Here is an 18056-nt window from a genome sequence, read left to right on the forward strand (position 1 = left end):
TATTTTATTAACGCCATGCGTAACTTCTAGATTTGAAGGACTTTGTTTATATTTTAAAAATTGGATCACGTTTGTTTTCTCTAAATTGACTTTTAAATTGATCGATGATAGCCAGTGTACTAGTATATTTAACGTATTATTGATTTCGTTTTGGAATTCTTTGTCAGTAAGGTTTCCTTTAGATAAAAATATTGTGGCATCATCAGCATCCAATCCATAAACAACATCACGATATATCCTGTTAATAGATACAGCATAAAATATGTGGCCGCATCTTATAGTTGTATTTAGCACAGGTAGGTAATTATATACCTAGGTAGTATTTGAGCAGGTAGGTAAACATGATAAGTTTGCAAGTCCCATAAATGGTTTATTATTCTTTCTCAATTCAGAAACAGGGACAGCTTTCCCAATTTCTCATTCATTTAAAATTACCCAACTTTCGACATTGACATTTTCAATATATTCCGTAAAATTAAGATTTTATTTGCTGGCAGCCTTTGTTCTACAACTACGCCCCCGTGTCAATGTCATTCAAGTGCCAAGAGAGCCTTGTCGGACTGTACTTGTCACCGGTACTTGTTTACAGTCACAGACGCGCACATGCGCACGAAAAACGGCAAACGAACACAACTATTAATTTTATAACGCTGCTGTATCGAAATATTGTACATTGGCGCCACAAATCTATATTGGCGCAAAATATAGATGTATAAAAAACAAAATAATTATATTTATAAATCGATAGTTTTTAACAAGCCTATTTGGAAAGCACTTGCCAAGAGTTGGCAACATTTGTCTATGCACAGTGCGCATGTCGTATTCGTCATTCTTCGCTGTGGCCGACATCTCGAAATTGTATAGAAAACTAAAATCTGCTGATTTTCCCTTGGCAATTTACAAATTTAATACAAAATGCCTAATCAAGTGTTAACTATAGAGCCGCAAAATGAACTCAAGTTCAAAGGTAAGTGATTTTCGTTTAGTAGTTCAAAAACTGCAACCGCCGCATTACAACTTGGACAGTAGCTATAGGTCGTGTTAGCTGCTGACAAAATATGGAGTTTCTATTTCCAGATATCGGCATTTTGTCAGGGTGCGGCTTTATATATTTGATGTTATTAACTACAAATAAACACATTGAATCACTTATTATTACTAATATATAAAGTCCTCGACAGCAATCTTGTCGATCTGCAAAATGTTGAAATCTATCAATTAGGTACTTACCTACATAGGGAATTGTGAACGACACTGAAGTTAACATGACGATTTTATGATCGCTTTAATTAGGCTTTGATATTTAGGAATAATATTTCTACAAACATGATTTACAATAACATATTTCTAAATTATTATTTTTAATTGAAGAACTAACTAACTAACTGGGTAAGCAGATTAGTTGATGCCTTAAAAATTAGCAACTATGTCCATTTGTCTTACAAAATCTATGTGTTTGCTATACAAAGTACACACAACCAAGATTTTGTAAGACAATATATAAATGGATCAACACTACAAAGTGCTATTATGATTTAGAAAATCTGTATCTAGCTGCATATTTAATCTTTAAATACTAAATGTACACTTCAAGATAAGTTGTAGTGATTACCAGATCAATAAAAAACAGTAAAAATATTTTAAATTGCCTTACAATGTGTTATAGACATAAAAATAATAAGTGCATTTATGTTTACTTATTTAAGAAAGAAAAAAAATATTAATGAATATAAAAATTATGTACTTAATACATACATAGTAAAATATATGTCTGTTGCAATAGCACTTAAAAAGTGATTGATTTTGATGACACTAAATTGATTCTAAGATTTCGCCTAATTACAGAACGTATCTATCAGAGAAGGTTCTTATAATATTATACATACACATTATATTATTATTTATTATATAAAATTATTAATTCAATCTAGATAGAAAATTATAAATTCACACAAAATCTAGATTTTATTGCAGTTTATGGAATTTTTCTATGGAGAAAATTGTGTTTACAGTTCATGCGGAATTAAGATTAAAAACCCAAAAAGCTCGCAATAATTAAAATATTAAAGTTATAGTATTCCTAGTTTTGAAACAAAAAGCTTTCAAAACCATAAAAAAATTAATGTTATAGGCTGTTAAGAGGGTTATCTCTGTTTGGCTCTTAAATAATCTATTCAAAAACTTAAATAAGGCATGTCTGCTAGTGTCTATGTATAAAACACAAAAAATGTCTCTACCTGTGTATAGAGTTTGAAACCACCCAACCGATGTGCCCCAAACCAGTTTCATATAATCAGGTAATAATGTGAAGATGGATTTAGATGGAAAAAAATCAGATTTTTTTAGCATAGTAACACACACTGCGCAACCACTAGTATTCAATTATTGAATTATTGTTTTACTTAACTATATTTTGATTTATTACAATAATATTATGATAACATTGGCATAACAAAATATGTTTATCTATTTTTTATGTCTATAGTTAAAAATGCAAGCAAAGCTGAAAAACAACTTTAGCTTGTCATAATAATGACAATAAAGTGAACACATTAATTGCTCTCATATTTCACATCCTTGTTCACATTTTAGTCATAAGGCCACATGTTGGCAAACTATTCTATATCCATATTAATATTATGTGTCAAAATGTTATCTTTATACAGCCCATGGCCCATTTGCTTTATCAATTTTGATCAAATTTGCTGCCGAGATAACTCAATCCCGGAGCTTTATCTTAGAAAATCAATGTATTCCCATGAGATTTTTTTAAAACTAAATCCATGCAGATAAAGTCACGGGCATCATGTAATATTATAAATGTGTGAATGTATTCTATCACTGAACTGACTCAATCACTGAACAGATCTAGACGGAATCTGGCATAGAGAGCTGGCATTCTTGAATGGTCATGGGATTTTTTCTGGAAAAATTAATAGATTCCCATGGGAATTTAGAAACTCAATGCATATGAAGCTAGTCTGTGCTAATAAAATAGTGTAAATTGGGTGCCTAGATGAAGTCCAGGTGGACATAGTTTTGAATAAAATCAAAATATTTAACATTATTTAATATTATTTGTCTGAAGTGTAAGATAACCAAAAAGTTAACATTCATTTTATAAATAATTTAAGATTAAGTACTTAGCTGTATTCAAATTTAAAGTTAGTACTATAACTGTGAAACATGGATAAGAAAATCAGATAAATATTTATGAGTATTTTATTGTTCAAATTAAAAAAAATTGGTCAAGTGCGAGTGGGACTTGCACTCGAAGGCTTCCGTACCATCATATTATAAGAAATAACACTTTCTAATTATTTTTAATTTTTATAGCGATAATTTTGAAATTTTTATTATTTGTTATCATAGTGGCAATAAAGAAACACATTCTGTGAAAATTTCAACTCTACCTATTACAGTTCATGAGATACAGCTCGCTGACAGACAGACGGACATCAGTATCTTAGTAATAGGGCGGGACCCTATTAGCACATGTTGGAAACATAAAAACGAATTAAAATCCTATTGTATAATTTTTAGTCGATATTATATTATAACTAGCTGATGCTCACGACTTCGTCCGCGTGGATTTAGGTTTTTAAAAATCCTGAGGGAACTTTGATTTTCCGCGATAAAAAGTAACCTATGTCACTCTCCAGGTCTTTAACTATACCCATGCCAAAAATCACGTCGATCCGTTGCTCCGTTGTGACGTGATTGAAGGACAAACCAACAAATACACACACTTTCGCATTTATAATATGTTTAGTGATAAAATACGAAAATACATTTTTTCAAGGCTTAATTTATGAACAGATTATGAGGAAACATGGCAAAAAAGACGTCAAATATGTAAACAGAATCAAATTACATATAAACAAGTCAAAAATTACAAATAGGTTCATAAAATATATACGTACAAGAATAAGAAAAAGACAAACTTAATTTATTTATAATTTAGTTTCTTTTGCAAGCTTTATGTTGGCAATAAATAGTATCCGAAATGATATGGTCGTTATTATTGATTATTTTAGTTGATTATACAGGACTGTTTGAGTTGGGCCACACAACATATATGCAGTTGACAAATCCTTCAGAGCATACTGTTTTGTTCAAAATCAAGACCACGGCGCCAAAGAAGTACTGCGTTCGTCCCAATTCTGGAGTGCTGAGCCCTAACTCTAAAGTCGATATAGCCAGTAAGTTGATATGTTGCCTACTAATATCAATTGAACATACCCCTACGTGTAAAACAGTGTTAATATTTGAGGCTAAGTGCATTGGTTATGTTTATTTTTCAAGTGTACCCTACAATATCAAGAAAATATTTGATAAGTTATTTTTATGTTATTATGATTGAATCACAATCACAATTAAAATAAATTTATTTTTTTGTGCTTGATATAAAAGATAAGTTGCTTATTGCAGAAATACATAAGCAATGTGCTATCCGCAAGCACATGGGACGATTTACCGCGAACTACAATGACACTGTCATTACAAGTGAAAATCCATGCCATAAACAACTATACTATTTATAATATACTAGCTGATCCCCGCGGCATCGCCCGTGTGTATATAATATAACCTATGTCACTCAGGAATAATGTAGCTTTCTATTGGTGAAAAAATTTTCAAAATTGGTTCAGTAGTCCCAGAGATTACCCCCTACAAACAAACTTAACGACATTACTTCTTTATAATATTAGTATAGACTAGCTGCCCCGGCGAACTTCGTACCGCCTAACAGTCGATTCAATTTCAGGATTTTTTTTAAATTTTCTCTCCGTAAGAACCATCCCCGTACTTCAAGGAATATTATGAAAAAGAATTAGCGAAATCGGTTCAGCTGTTCTCGAGATTTGCGATCAGCAACACATTCAGTGATTCTTTTTTATATATAGCAGATATTGTATATATATCAAAATAGTACTATAATATTACTTAATTTGTGTATAATTTCATGTTTTAGTTACTCCGCAGCCTGTCCATGTTGATAACAATGAGAAGCATAAACACAAGTTTATGGTGCAAAGTGTGATTGCTCCAGAAGGGAAGACTAACATAGATCAAGTGGTATGTTTACAATATATTAAAGTTAATTTTGGAAGTTTCAGTTTGAGACAAACATTTAAGTTAAGGCGATATGCGTCACAAAAGCGTTGTTAAGACACATTTCGTATGTTCAAAGAATCAAGTTTTGGACTCAAAAACTACAAATTTGTTTATTTATTTTTTAATATTATAAAAATTTAAGATATTCTTTAGTGAATTACGAGAGCCAAAACACGATTGGCACAATTTGGCTCGATACAAAAGAATTGCGAAGTTTCCCCAAAATACGATTTTTTTCACGACCATTAGTAGAAAAACCAGTTTTATTCGATTGATATAAACCCAGTTTCCAATAAATTTCGTATTTACTTTCAACGTTTCATACACTAAGGGATTACGGTATTATTTTATGGTAACAGAGCACATAGAATTTTAAATATATAAAAAGCGTGCAACAAATTTGCGCTCGGGCGGCCCAGTCTGCCGGCCGCAGAGATGGGCTTGGCCACAGTCCACTACGCTGACCAAGTGCAGTTTGCCAGATTTCACACACCTTTGAGAACTCAGGCATGCACATTTTGGTTGATGTTTGGTATTTTTTTGACTTCCTTTAATTTCACATATTGTTATAATTCTGTTCACACAATATTTAATAATATCTCTCTTTAATTTCACATAGTATTTTAATTTTTCAGTGGAAGGAAATAAGTCCTGAACAGCTTATGGATTACAAACTGAAGTGCGTTTTCGAGTCACCAAGAGGTGCCAATATTAATGTAAGTTTACATTTACTTAATTTTGTAGCCTAATTGTTTCAAGTTCTATGATACAATGATGCTAGCTGGTTTAGTAATGTATCAAAAACTACGGAACTGGGGAGGGGGAGGGGGGGGGGGGGATTTAAACGCGCTTCTCACGGGAATCGCAACCTTTGTGCTTCGATTGTTGTTGAAATTACGGTACCTTAGTTCACTGATCTCTTGATGGTGATGCATCTGGTGCTTTTTAACTTATGTTGTCCTTGTACATATCTTTCGTAAGATAAAAATATTGCAGTGAAATTTGCAGCTAATCTCTTTTAATAATTACAATATAGAATATGAACGCGAGAAAAAACGGGCTTACGTTACAAAAGGTAATCTAAAGCTCCAAACGTATTTGCGACGTGACGTGAATCGAAGATTAAATAAAACAGTAAATTTATTTTAATAATTAAAAAATTGCATTTAGGATTCCGGTGACACCGCACCACCATCTGATATAATCAAGAAAAGGGCGCCAGCGGAAGACGCTAAGTCATTAACAAAGGTAAGGCAACACACACCATAGAAAACTTAAGGCATTTCATGTCTACCCATTTCAACAGGAGGACCACATTTACAATTACCATAGAGTGATGCAGCTAACAATTTTGGGACTGCAGTGCAGTGGTGCAAATTCGGTTCTACATAATTTCTTAATTAAATTGACAGGTCTAAAAAATAGTGCTCTCCTTTTCACAATCACAATGTTCCCTGGATAAAAAGGACAGCAGTCCTTTTAGACCTGTCAATTTAGTTAAGAGACAGTACAACCGAATACCGCCAATATTAAATTGTTGAAAAGTTATATAATTATTATTGTACTGTAGTGTTTGTGCGCTTTTTGGAAGTTTATTTGCTCGACTTCATCAAAGCAATGTTAGATTTTATGAAAAATTTATAAGACTTGAATCATAAAACTGAAAACACAGCTTGAGTGATATTGCAGTGTCAAGTTTATTGACGTTAGTTTCCACAAGATTTCATTGTTTTTAAGTAGAGTCAAACTATTCTTGAGTCAGAACTACTGCTGCTGTCATTTTAATTTTTTGTAGTAGTAGTTATAAAACTTTCATATAAAATAGGTAGCACTATGTAATTTATCCATCTCTACTTTTTATTACCATCGAAATTTAAAGGCGAATATAGGAAAGGTTTACCGTTTTACAAATGACAATCGATTTATTTATTACTTTAACTTTACAAACTTAATAGAGTTTGTTTTGAAAATATAAATGTGTGGTCCTGCTACACCTACGCTACGATTAATTATGAAACGCCGCGCGGTGAATTCTCGGTGTAGTAACGAAAATCTTCATAGAAAAAATAAAAACAAAATGAAAATAAAAAAACATTAGAACAAATTGCAGACTGACTTATGTTAAACAATCAACAGTTTTTACTTTTGTACAACCCAGGCTGAGATACACTGAAGGTGTTTTCGAAAATGTGATTAGAAACAAAGAAATAAAATATGCTAAAGTTGCTCATTTAATAATATTGGATTATACAAATCGCAGATAGACAATCATGAATATGTAATAGATATGTTATTATTAATTACATAATAACCAGTCTTGTTTTATCATTCCCGTTGATTGTAATGTAATGCCTTCATTGACCATCGAGTATATTGTCCAATTTTCATGATGTCTTGAGGATTGATTCAATTGGTATCCAATGTAACCTTGTCATGTAAACTGGCATCTTCACAAAATCAAGTTTGAATGATCAAGACTTCAAGCCTCATGTACAATGGACAGTACTTATTCTTGATGGTGTGTAGCCTGAATAAAGAATTATATTAATTTTTAGGGTTCCGTACCTCAAAAAGAAAAACGGAACCCTTATAGGATCACTTTGTTGTCTGTCTGTCTGTCTGTCTGTCCGTCTGTCTGTCAAGAAACCTACAGGGTACTTCCCGTTGACCTAGAATCATGAAATTTGGCAGGAAGGTGGGTCTTATAGCTGACATTTGGGGAAAAATCTGAAAACCGTGAATTTAGGGTTAGATCACACAAAAAAAATTAAATTGTGGTCATGAACTAATAATTAGTATTTTCAACTTTCGAAGTGAATGACTATATCAAGTGGGGGTATCATTTGAAAGGTCTTCACCTGGTACATTCTAAAACAGATTTTTATTTATTTTTATGCATCATAGTTTTTGAATTATCGTGCAAAATGTCGAAAAAATACGACTGTAGTACGGAACCCTCATTGCGCGAGCCTGACTCGCACGCCAAGTGCGGTTTTTTTATTTAATATGGCGCTCTGATTAATACACGGCTCCCTAAACAAATTGCTTAGATTGTGTATTTGTTATTAAAATATTGTAAACAACGGATTTTGTCAAAATACCTAAGATTAGGTCAGTTCAGGCTCAATTATAGTAATCATGTTTTGATAGTTTTTCGTTACCTATTAAGCATGGTTATGCAATAAACCCAATATTAAAGTGGTACTAATTCTGCTGTACTTAGTTCACAGATTCAAATGTAGTATTACCCTTTTCCCTGTGGAAAATGAAAGCACTATTTTAGACCTATATTGTACTTAATTTAGTTTAGTTTAAAGATTTGTGTTCAACTGAATTAGCACCATTGGCACGTAATTCTTATACCAAAGACTCTGTTAAAGTGTGTTTTGGATCTGTCTATAACAAATCTGCGTTCATTACATTGAAGGTGTTCGAAAACAGCTGCTTTTTACATATGTCCAAGCTTGGCATGTTAAATATATATTCCAGGATGCCGAAGGTCCCATCCAGAATGAAGCTAAGAGGAAGGATGATGAGCACACGCCGATATCTCCTAACGCGAAGACGGTACCCCTTTCATTATCTCACTCAAATATAAACCACGTAGGTTACTACGCGTAGGGAGGCGTTTGGAAGATCAATATTTCTGTTATTTGAAGAAAATGCTCATCACGGAAAACTGCTGACTCACCAGTCAAGTGAGAGCTATACCTACTATGTCACCTGTGAAATGTCTGAAACGAATTAAAAGGGCTAGCATCAAATTTTCGCGACATGAAACAATTATTTCTATTGCATAAATAATACGTAAATCGAATATTTAATTGAAAATCAGGATATTATCAAAAAATCTTTCAATGCGCAAAATCAATATATTTTACCCACTCTTAAAGATTGAAACTTAAACTGAGTTCGGCATTCTACATGAATACTAGTAAAAATAACGATTCAACTGTTACATAGAGAAACCTTACGGTATAAATCATTTTTGGTTGAACACCTTCCCTTCCATCTATATACTGTAGCAAATATTATTTTCTAAATGTTGCCTGATAGACTGCATGTTTGTTATTATTTGCATTTAAACACACGTAGTGATAAAATTACCATTTGTATTTTTTTATTTTGTTTATATTTCCAGACATCTTTCCCAAAATCTGAAAACCTCGAAAGCGATTTGCAAAAGGCGACGAACGAAGTCATTCATTTGAGAGAGGAGGAAAGCAAATTAAGACATGAAAATCTGCGATTAAAAGTGAGTTTCATTTTGAACTGAGTGTGTGTGAGTTTTCATTTTAAATTTTTACTGGGTAAAAGTTTAACAGTTAAATAGGTCAGTCCAGTCGACCTTTGCCACTTGCTTACATTGTATTATGTAACTTGTGGTCCGCGATGTCATTATGTTATGCTTAGTATATATAAAATTAAATGTAGGTGATATGACGTGTCCAATTTTTAAAGTAAATAAGTAATCTAGTTTTTAATCAAAATCGGTTCTGTAAAACACGCTAAATGTGTAGATAATGTAAAAAATAATAATTTTAGCGAGTTCTGGTACAGTGATTTATAATTGGCCATTCGTTCCATTATTTTATGAAAATCGCAATATAATTTGACGCTGGTTGGATAAATTCAATAAATGGGTTGGTAAGTTCGTCTAACAGCAAATTGATTTTTTTAACTTAAAAGGTCGTAAAGTTGGCCGGAAGCCTGCATGATAGTTGGCATGATTGTACAATGCTATGTGTATTTAGTAAAAAACCTCTTTTTTGGCATGTTTTTTTTAACTGATCTCCTTGGACATGCCAATTGTATGCAAATTAAAGGATTATTAAATATTATTCAAACGAATAATATTCATTCATATTATTATATGCTGATCTTTTACACAGACCAAAGAGGTTTAGCGAGTCTGTTGGTAATAATAATTAATTATATTTATCACAATCGACCTGTTTAGTTTTAACTGCATTGCGAAAGATTACAATTTTTTTATATATTACATTGTGGCAATTTTTCTTTAGATTTCTTCCATTTTCAAGCAACTGAAAATCTATTGTTCTGATCATTTTAAAGAATCAATTTTTTAAGATCAAACAAGTAAGTTGGAACAAGTGGAGTACTAAAGCCATTGTCTACAAGTGCTTAAGCTGTATGCGTCGCTAATATTAAATAAATAGATATAAAGATTGTGTTTCGTTTAGACAAACGCAAAGTGTAACGGAAATGTGTCCAACGCGGCTAAAAGTTCCAATACAACGAACTGTGTGAAGGTGGCTGTTTGACAGAAGAAGCTAGTTCGCTCTTTTTCTCGTATCGGAACGTCTCTATGAGGCGAAATGCTTTCGTCGAAATAAATACATATTTGTTTATTGAATTTCGATTTGAAGCATCTCCCAATGCGGTGCGCGAAGCCAATAGGAGAAATCGTTGGGATGCCTCAAATACACGAAATTGTAGTGTTAAAGTATTATTTTCATGAATTCAGGCAAACTATTGGAATTCTAGTCCTTGCCATCCCACCCCGACCTTCTTTTCTGAAACATTTTTAGACTGCAGATTTTCATAAATAAACCAAAATATAAAAATAGTGAATTTGTTTGATAGTGTGCTATTTTTTTTAAATGGACGACATTAAGTCATTCACTTTTCTTCCGTAACTTTTAATTCAAAAGGACGAAAAGATCCATACAGACTTTTCTCTTTACAACATTAAGAATTTCGAAAAATTCGAATGAATTCGAATTCGAATGGACGTGGTTTAAAATACGCTGACATATTTTTACCTACGTAACGTACGTAATGACGTAATGACGTTACCTATGCCACCTGGAACGTCAAAACAAAGGAAAGGACACCTCATCAAAATCGAATCGAAAGTAGTTTAGCAATTCCCACTTGTCGTTTGCGGGTTTAATCGAATGTTCCAGCGGCAGAACATTTTATGTGAAGCTATTCACACTTGCCTGAAACCGATTTTCTGTCAAAATTTTCTGCCACTGGAATATCCGATTAAAATCGGGGCCCGACAAACGACAAATGGGAACGGGTTATAAGTGAACCAATGAACTGATAAACAAACATCTGCTAAACTGCTAAGCTCCCCTTCTATAAGTCGGACAAAAATTTCTTTAACTTTATTTTGTTTACCAAGAAAATAAAGTTCATAAATGTTTAAACATGTTTTTGACCTTATTCAGAAAGTACAAATCGCCTAAATTACTAATATACGCCCAATCGTGGTTGAGCTGTTATTTCTCGGTTACTTTTTGACGTCTATAAGCTCATCTTGTAATTATTCATCATTATCAATTATTACATAATAATGCTGGATTTATTTGCGATCAATTTGTGAATATTTTATACACGCTTTGCGATTGTTTTAATAATAATGTGCCTGCGTTAAGGTCCAAACGCATTTGCACTGCGCTGCGCGATGCGACGCGGCAGCTCCTTGCTCCATACAAACTCATATAAACTACATTTTGTCGCGCTGCGCAGCTCAAGTGCGTTGGGGTCTTTATGCTTTCGGAATTTCAAAATTAGAGATTATTGTATTTTGGTGATTCGCTAACTAAAGTGATCAACACTAAATGACAGCCACCAAACTCATTTGACACTGATTTTTTCTACATCGCTGCTTCACTGAGTGACATTAAAATACAATGACAATATTTTTTCATAGAAAACCTTATGCGCCTGAATTAGCGAATCACCCTGTAGGTTCATTCTAGAAAGTTATTTCATACCAGTAACACATTATATACATTAAAACTAGACGAAAAATTATTCGTAATCGTAATTATTAGTAAATTAGACGAATAAATATCAAAACCGCCATTTTTTTTTGCAAAGGGGTGCTTAATTTATTTGTCTCTCACCAAGCTTGTGTGACTAGACATTTTCACGCTGCACCAACTAATTACCTTATATCAAGCTCAAGTCATGGAGTACTGCAGTCTCTTTGATTGTGACTTGATGTAAGCCAACTCTGCACCACATCAACATGTGTTAAATGGACAGGCCGTGAAAAGCTAGCAGACAGACAGACTCCAATTGGATAATACGTATGATGTCTTTGAGTAAATATAAGCCAGCTGTAGAGCGCACCTTAGAAGTATGAACCACAGTTCATTCTTCTAAACAAGCACAGTTTTTATGATCATTATTATTATGCTGTCGTAACCTCAAGACTTAACATTCTCACAAAAACCTATGGTATAACTCGTTCATCATAACGGACTTTTCGTTAAAATCATGTCACAGTACTGTCTCGCGACTTTTATAAGTCAGTATATGTGCTTACGATTGGCAAAATAGCCAATGATAGAGATAAGCGCTCTATAGCAGTATAATTTTTTATAGCAATTGTAAGGGTTTTATTTTGGTTCACCGGAACCTGATGAATATTGCGTGGTTGTTTGGGCTAACTTCTCGGCATGTATTCCAGGAAGAGTTGCTGCGCCTCCACCAGGGCGGCGAGACTCGCATGCAACGTGGCCACTCCTACGGGCCAGAGAAGACTGAGCAGATGGCGTTGATGCCATGGATCGCCACCGCCATCGGCATGGCGCTGCTCGGGATTATCATCGGCAAATTCATTATGTGAACGCTGCCACGCGACGCCGCGGCGATCCGACGCCACCTCACAGAATCCGCTGTTGCAACACTCCCAACGCATCCCTCACATAGGCAGCTTAACATTTTTATTACTAGCCACTTCTAAATTTAAATGACTCTCTGAAATTAGTGCGTTCTCGCACTGCAACGCTCGAATGACACGGCTCTGGTTCGGTTTCATCTCGATTTCAGTTTAACATCTTAACGGAATCGTATGATAAATAACAAACAAGACTTACGAGTGCGTCCTCGCACTGCAACACAATTTTTTTTTGTATTGTTATAGCTTTATAGGCCATTTTAGCGTTTAAACTACCGTGAGTGATTTCTATTATAAATACTATCGTTTCCATTATAAATACTACACACGTGAGTAAAGCCGGGACAGATAGTATTTATAGGCCATTGTTTAAAGATCGTGTATTGAGCTTGGAACTGGAACCAAACCTTGTGAGACTTAGCCTAAACCGAATACTCATACATTATGCGAGCAGTATCTTTTACAGAAATAGTATAGAAGTTTAATGCGTGAAAGGTGTTCCATGGACACTGAAACCGTAATGGTAGCCCAAGATTGGCCGTTTCACCCTAACGCATATACTGACTCCATTCCATCATTAGTAAAAAAGACAATTAGGTTCAAGTGCAAAGTTAAACAAATTCTTAACAAGCTAAGTTTGAAATGACCTCATGTCACTATTATGCTATGACGAGTAAATAGGTATAGTTTACTCGGCGAACGCTGAGCTTTCTTGGAAACGGTAGCGAGCATCAGTTACTGCTCGCATAACGGGAACTACTTATAATGTGAGGTTAAATTATATTCTCTAATTTTATTTACGTGACTATGTGAAAAATGTATTTAGTTTAGAGTTGGTTTTGTAGGGTACATGACTGTTGTAAAAAGCCACCCTTTTTATGTATGTAATAAAAAATAATGAGAAATGATGCAATTAGATGACTGAATTCGAAAAATCCCTTAGTTCACTTTTTCACTTTTGCGTAATGAGAGAAAAATGAGGGAAAAAATCCTGAAAAGTATGTAAGAGTTCCAAGAAATAAAATACCAGTAAGTCATAATAAATGATGTAGTTTTTTATTTGGCATCAAATTAAAATAAACTTAAATTCTACCCTTAAATATTAATTAACAAAATAAAATGTTCCGACTTAACCACAAATCAAAGGACTTAGAGATTTTCTGTAATATTTTGATGGACTAAGGTACTTTATAAACAAACATATTTCTTCGGTACCGATGAGATCAATAATCATGAAATTAAATTAAAAAAAATACAAACCACAAACGGTCGGTGTTTTTTTGAAATTTTTTTGTTTCACATTTTTAGTGGCCTCATTATATTAAAATATACTATGGGGCCAATTCTCTTGTACACAATTTCTAAACCTAAACTAAATTAACAAGTTTAAATCTAGTGCTATCCTTTTCTGCAAGCAACATTATGTAAGGGATAGCAATAGCTTTAGACGTATCATTTTAGTTTAGTTTAGAGATTGTGTACAACGGAATTAGCCACATTGTCTGGTTAAAAAAAAGGTATTCTACAGATCTTTACCAAACTAAGATGGGAACACCTTAAAACAAAAAAGAATTATCAAAATTGTTTCATATTTGGCGGAGTAATCGCGTAACAAGATTACGAAAAAAAAAACTCCATTTTTAAGTCGGTCAAAAATAATATCCATTGAGAAAACGTTACTCCATATCATCCCCAGAAAGCCTTTCATCATTTATTTAATTTTCATTTAATTCAGCTTGCTCTCTAATAATTTTTTATAAAAATGTCTCTTCTCTTCTTTTAATTGTCTCTTTCTTTTTTTAATGTCATTAGCTTTGTTTTCTTTAATTTTGATCGCAGTATGGTAACAATCAGCCGGGTTAGTAACTAATTTTATAACTTTTTCCTGAGCTTTAAAGAAAAAATCAGTACTAATTCAAAATAATGTTGCTACCAACTACCGAAATTTTAGCTTACTTTGTGATTTTTAGAAAAAATCAACAACTTTGTGATTTTTTGGAACTTAGGAATTTTACGAACTAAAAGTAACGTCAAATAAAATTTTGACAGTTTTCAAAAACGTACTTAGGGGTGTCTTAAAAAAATTGTCGTTAACAGTAATCCATAGAGAAAAATATGAGCTATTTTCTGGTGTTCCTAGTGCAAGAAATCACTAAGTGGACTTAGGGATTTTACATGTCATGTACCCAAAGATACCCATTCGCTGTGAAAAATACAAAATACTGCCTTCTTATGTATGAATAACGGATTGTTTAGTAATTCAATAACTTCGTAATGGTAAGATCTTTAAGTTATTTTTTTTATTTTATTTTAAATATAAAATTGTATATTTACATCTTACCTATATATGTATATCTATGTATGGTAAATAAATGAATATTATGTTACAAATATTTTATTAAAGGTGTTTTAATAAGGTCTTATTTGGTACATGTGTAAATCTGTCATACCATTGTGGTTTGATGTATTAACAAGTGAGCACAACATACACAATACACAGCCTCCAGAGTCATGCCATGGGTGGCTCGCAATCGTTTGACATTTGAATAATTTTCGCTATAATGTTAAAACATTATAATTAATATTATATCATTTATATTATAATTTACATTTTATGACATTAATTACTTAATAACAATTATTGAAATGTTCCAATGTATAATTATTTTTTAGTTTGATGAGGTTTTCCAATGCTAAGAAAATAAGTAGGTATGTGGATAAACAATTTTTTCAATTTCATCTGTGGTGATAGACTAATAAAAATCATCATGAGAAGTTAGCATTAAGTTGGCATTATTGATTTATTGTAGAATTTTTAATTAAACAAAGTTTTTTGGCAGGAGCTTCATAAAATTGTAAACTAATGATGCTGTATTTAAAGTAAGTTACCTCTTAAATGAATTTTCGTTTTTTTATATAGAAGAAGTTATAGTCTATTTTTAATCCCGGAGACAAAAATCACGTTTCGTGTATTGCCTGTTTTTTACGGCTCTTTAACTGCACCACATGTGCAATCGCTACTTACCGATAAATATTTGTAAGTATTGTTGTCAGATGTGTATGATGTGTTGAAAATAATTCCAATTCAAATGAAATAAGTATGGGCTAATTCTCAATTTATGAGCTTTACATACTATTGAAAAATTCCTTAGGGGAATTATTTTTATATTTTTCGTTACTAATTATTCTTTAATTCTTTTAAATAATATGCGATTAGTGCTACTTTTTTAATTACACATTTCGTATGTTTATTTTACTCGTTATGCACAAAATATTATTTTATTAACTATTTTAATTTGAACAGGAACCAGCACTATTTTTCTAAAGATGGTATCATTATTTTTAAGTTTGACATTTCTTCAGTTTGTCATTTTAGTATCTGGGATTTAAAAAATAGACTATATGCATGCAAATTATTATTATTGTATTTTATTTAGTACTTACAACGAACTTTTTTATGTCTATGTTATATTTTTAAGACTACATTGTGGCTAATTCGTTTGTACACAATCTCTAAACTAAACTAAAATATCACGTCTAAATCTATTGCTATCCCTTTCATAATTTTGCTTGCGGAAAAGGAAAGCACTAGATTTAGACCTGTTAATTTAGTTTAGTTTAGAGATTGTGTACTAGAGAATCGGCCCCATTGTTATTGTTTTATTTGAAATTACAAAATTCTGTAATAACCGCTCTCAAGGCTTCGTTTTTATTTTCCATAAGTGTGTTTTTAGTATTGACATCATCAGTATCTTATAAGATGGAATCAAAATCAGGATTTTACGTTTTTGAAATTATGACGACAAAATTTGCAAACATTCTTCCGAACTATTATTTATATATACCTATATTTAATATTTATAACTAACTATTTATTAATACTTATAGTCAAGTATGATCTTTACATTGACGCAATAAGTTGTAGAACATATTATTATGACAAAATTGGCAAATATTTTAAAGTCATTAATCACGAATTATCTTGCGTAAATACCGCGAAAATGAGCAATTCTTCGGCGTAAATGTAAGTTCTATATTCTGTACGTGTGAGTTCTGTACAAATAGCCATAGTTTCTACCATTCAGATATACTCACACTGATTTATTCAAAAGTGTAATTAGTAGTTACAAAGTGACATATTGAAAGTCATCTTTGGCAAAAAATAAATTTCAAAATATTTAATCATTTGGGTAAGGTTAACTAATACAGCCTTTGCCTTGTGAATCAACCTTGAGAGCTTTCAGTATATAATAATATATAATGCGAACACCTCATGCAAGAATTGAGCACAGTGTAAAGCTACTATTTTGTTTGTTTGAGATGTTATTTTAACTGGATGATTTATGTCACTATGCATGTTTTAACAGTAGTCTTGGACATTCTCTTGTCGAAAGGAAGTTGATTACTTTAGTCAGTTATTCATACGAATGGATGTGACATGTAGATTTTTTACTGTAATTTTTTTTCTACAAAGTTCATTTATGTATCAAAGTTGTAGGTATCAATAAATAAGCAGCCGGTGAGAGAATCGCTTTAAAAAAATGTAAAAGTATTATAAGCACCTCTTGAGGTTCTTATATATTATTTTTAATTTGGTGGTGTCATGTAAATTAATCTTTTATGGGAGATAATGTACCTATTGGGGAAACGCCATTCGTGCATAAATCTGTAGGGTTTTTTTTACAATAGATACATTTAAATTAAATTTAACGTATGGTATTGTTGACATATTAAACTATTATGCTATATTGTATCGTTTTCTGAAATAAATTAATTTATTTGGAATGTATACTAGCAGTTTATTATAAAAGTATTTAAGCTGATGATTTCATTAGTTTGTTATGATTGCTTTTAATTTATTACGCTACCATTTGGAAAAAAATCCCATATTTTTATCATTGCATTAAATTAAGATTTGCCTTTCCAAACATTTTGTGTCAATTTCAACAATACAGTGAAATCGCAGCTATGTATCCCACAAAGTCACTTCTTGAAACCTGATTAATATCAACTTAATGTTTTTTATTTTCTTTTAAATCCATACTAATATTATAAATGCGAAAGTGTGTCTGTCTGTCTGTTTGCTAGCCTTTCACAGCCCATCCGTTCAACCAATTTTGATGAAACTTGATACAGCGATAGCTTGCATCCCGGGGAAGGACATAGGCTACTTTTAATCTCGGAAAATCAAAGAGTTCCCACGGGATTTTTAAGAACCTAGATCCACGCGGACGAAGTCGCGGGCATCATCTAGTTCGCAATAAATTACTATCACAGA

The 18056-nt window shown here is 32.4% G+C and overlaps 2 protein-coding genes across 6 annotated transcripts in view; one reads left to right on the top strand and one right to left on the bottom strand.

The window, feature by feature from the left end:
• Pdp (pyruvate dehydrogenase [acetyl-transferring]-phosphatase 1-like protein, mitochondrial) overlaps positions 1-18056 on the bottom strand; it is a 136524-nt gene that overhangs the window by 14035 nt on the left and 104433 nt on the right. The window lies entirely within an intron of this gene.
• Positions 789-17567, top strand: Vap33 (VAMP-associated protein 33kDa). 5 transcript variants are annotated; one of them, XR_011238472.1, is made up of 9 exons: positions 790-967; positions 4038-4202; positions 4976-5079; positions 5754-5834; positions 6289-6366; positions 8608-8685; positions 9260-9373; positions 12569-16276; positions 16417-17567. XR_011238472.1 is itself a non-coding variant. In XM_034983877.2 (8 exons), the coding sequence occupies exons 1-8, from the start codon at positions 916-918 to the stop codon at positions 12725-12727; spliced, it is 819 nt and encodes a 272-aa protein (XP_034839768.1). In that variant the 5' UTR covers positions 789-915; the 3' UTR covers positions 12728-17567. The 5 variants fall into 5 exon arrangements, 4 of the variants coding, with proteins under 4 accessions (XP_034839768.1, XP_034839767.1, XP_034839769.1 ...); XM_034983877.2 differs by having other exon boundaries at positions 789-967; positions 4050-4202; positions 12569-17567; XM_034983876.2 differs by having other exon boundaries at positions 12569-17567.

This window comes from Maniola hyperantus, chromosome Z (assembly GCF_902806685.2).
Source record: "Maniola hyperantus chromosome Z, iAphHyp1.2, whole genome shotgun sequence".
NCBI classification, from domain to species: domain Eukaryota; kingdom Metazoa; phylum Arthropoda; class Insecta; order Lepidoptera; family Nymphalidae; genus Maniola; species Maniola hyperantus.

What these genes read in the sequence shown, in the direction of transcription:
- Vap33 (XM_034983876.2), top strand. Translation starts at nt 916, where the DNA reads ATGCCTAATCAAGTGTTAACTATAGAGCCGCAAAATGAACTCAAGTTC. An exon ending in AAATGAACTCAAGTTCAAAG is followed by an intron (nt 968 to 4,037) that starts GTAAGTGATTTT and finishes TGATTATTTTAG; the next exon opens with TTGATTATACAGGACTGTTT. An exon ending in AGACTAACATAGATCAAGTG is followed by an intron (nt 5,080 to 5,753) that starts GTATGTTTACAA and finishes TTAATTTTTCAG; the next exon opens with TGGAAGGAAATAAGTCCTGA.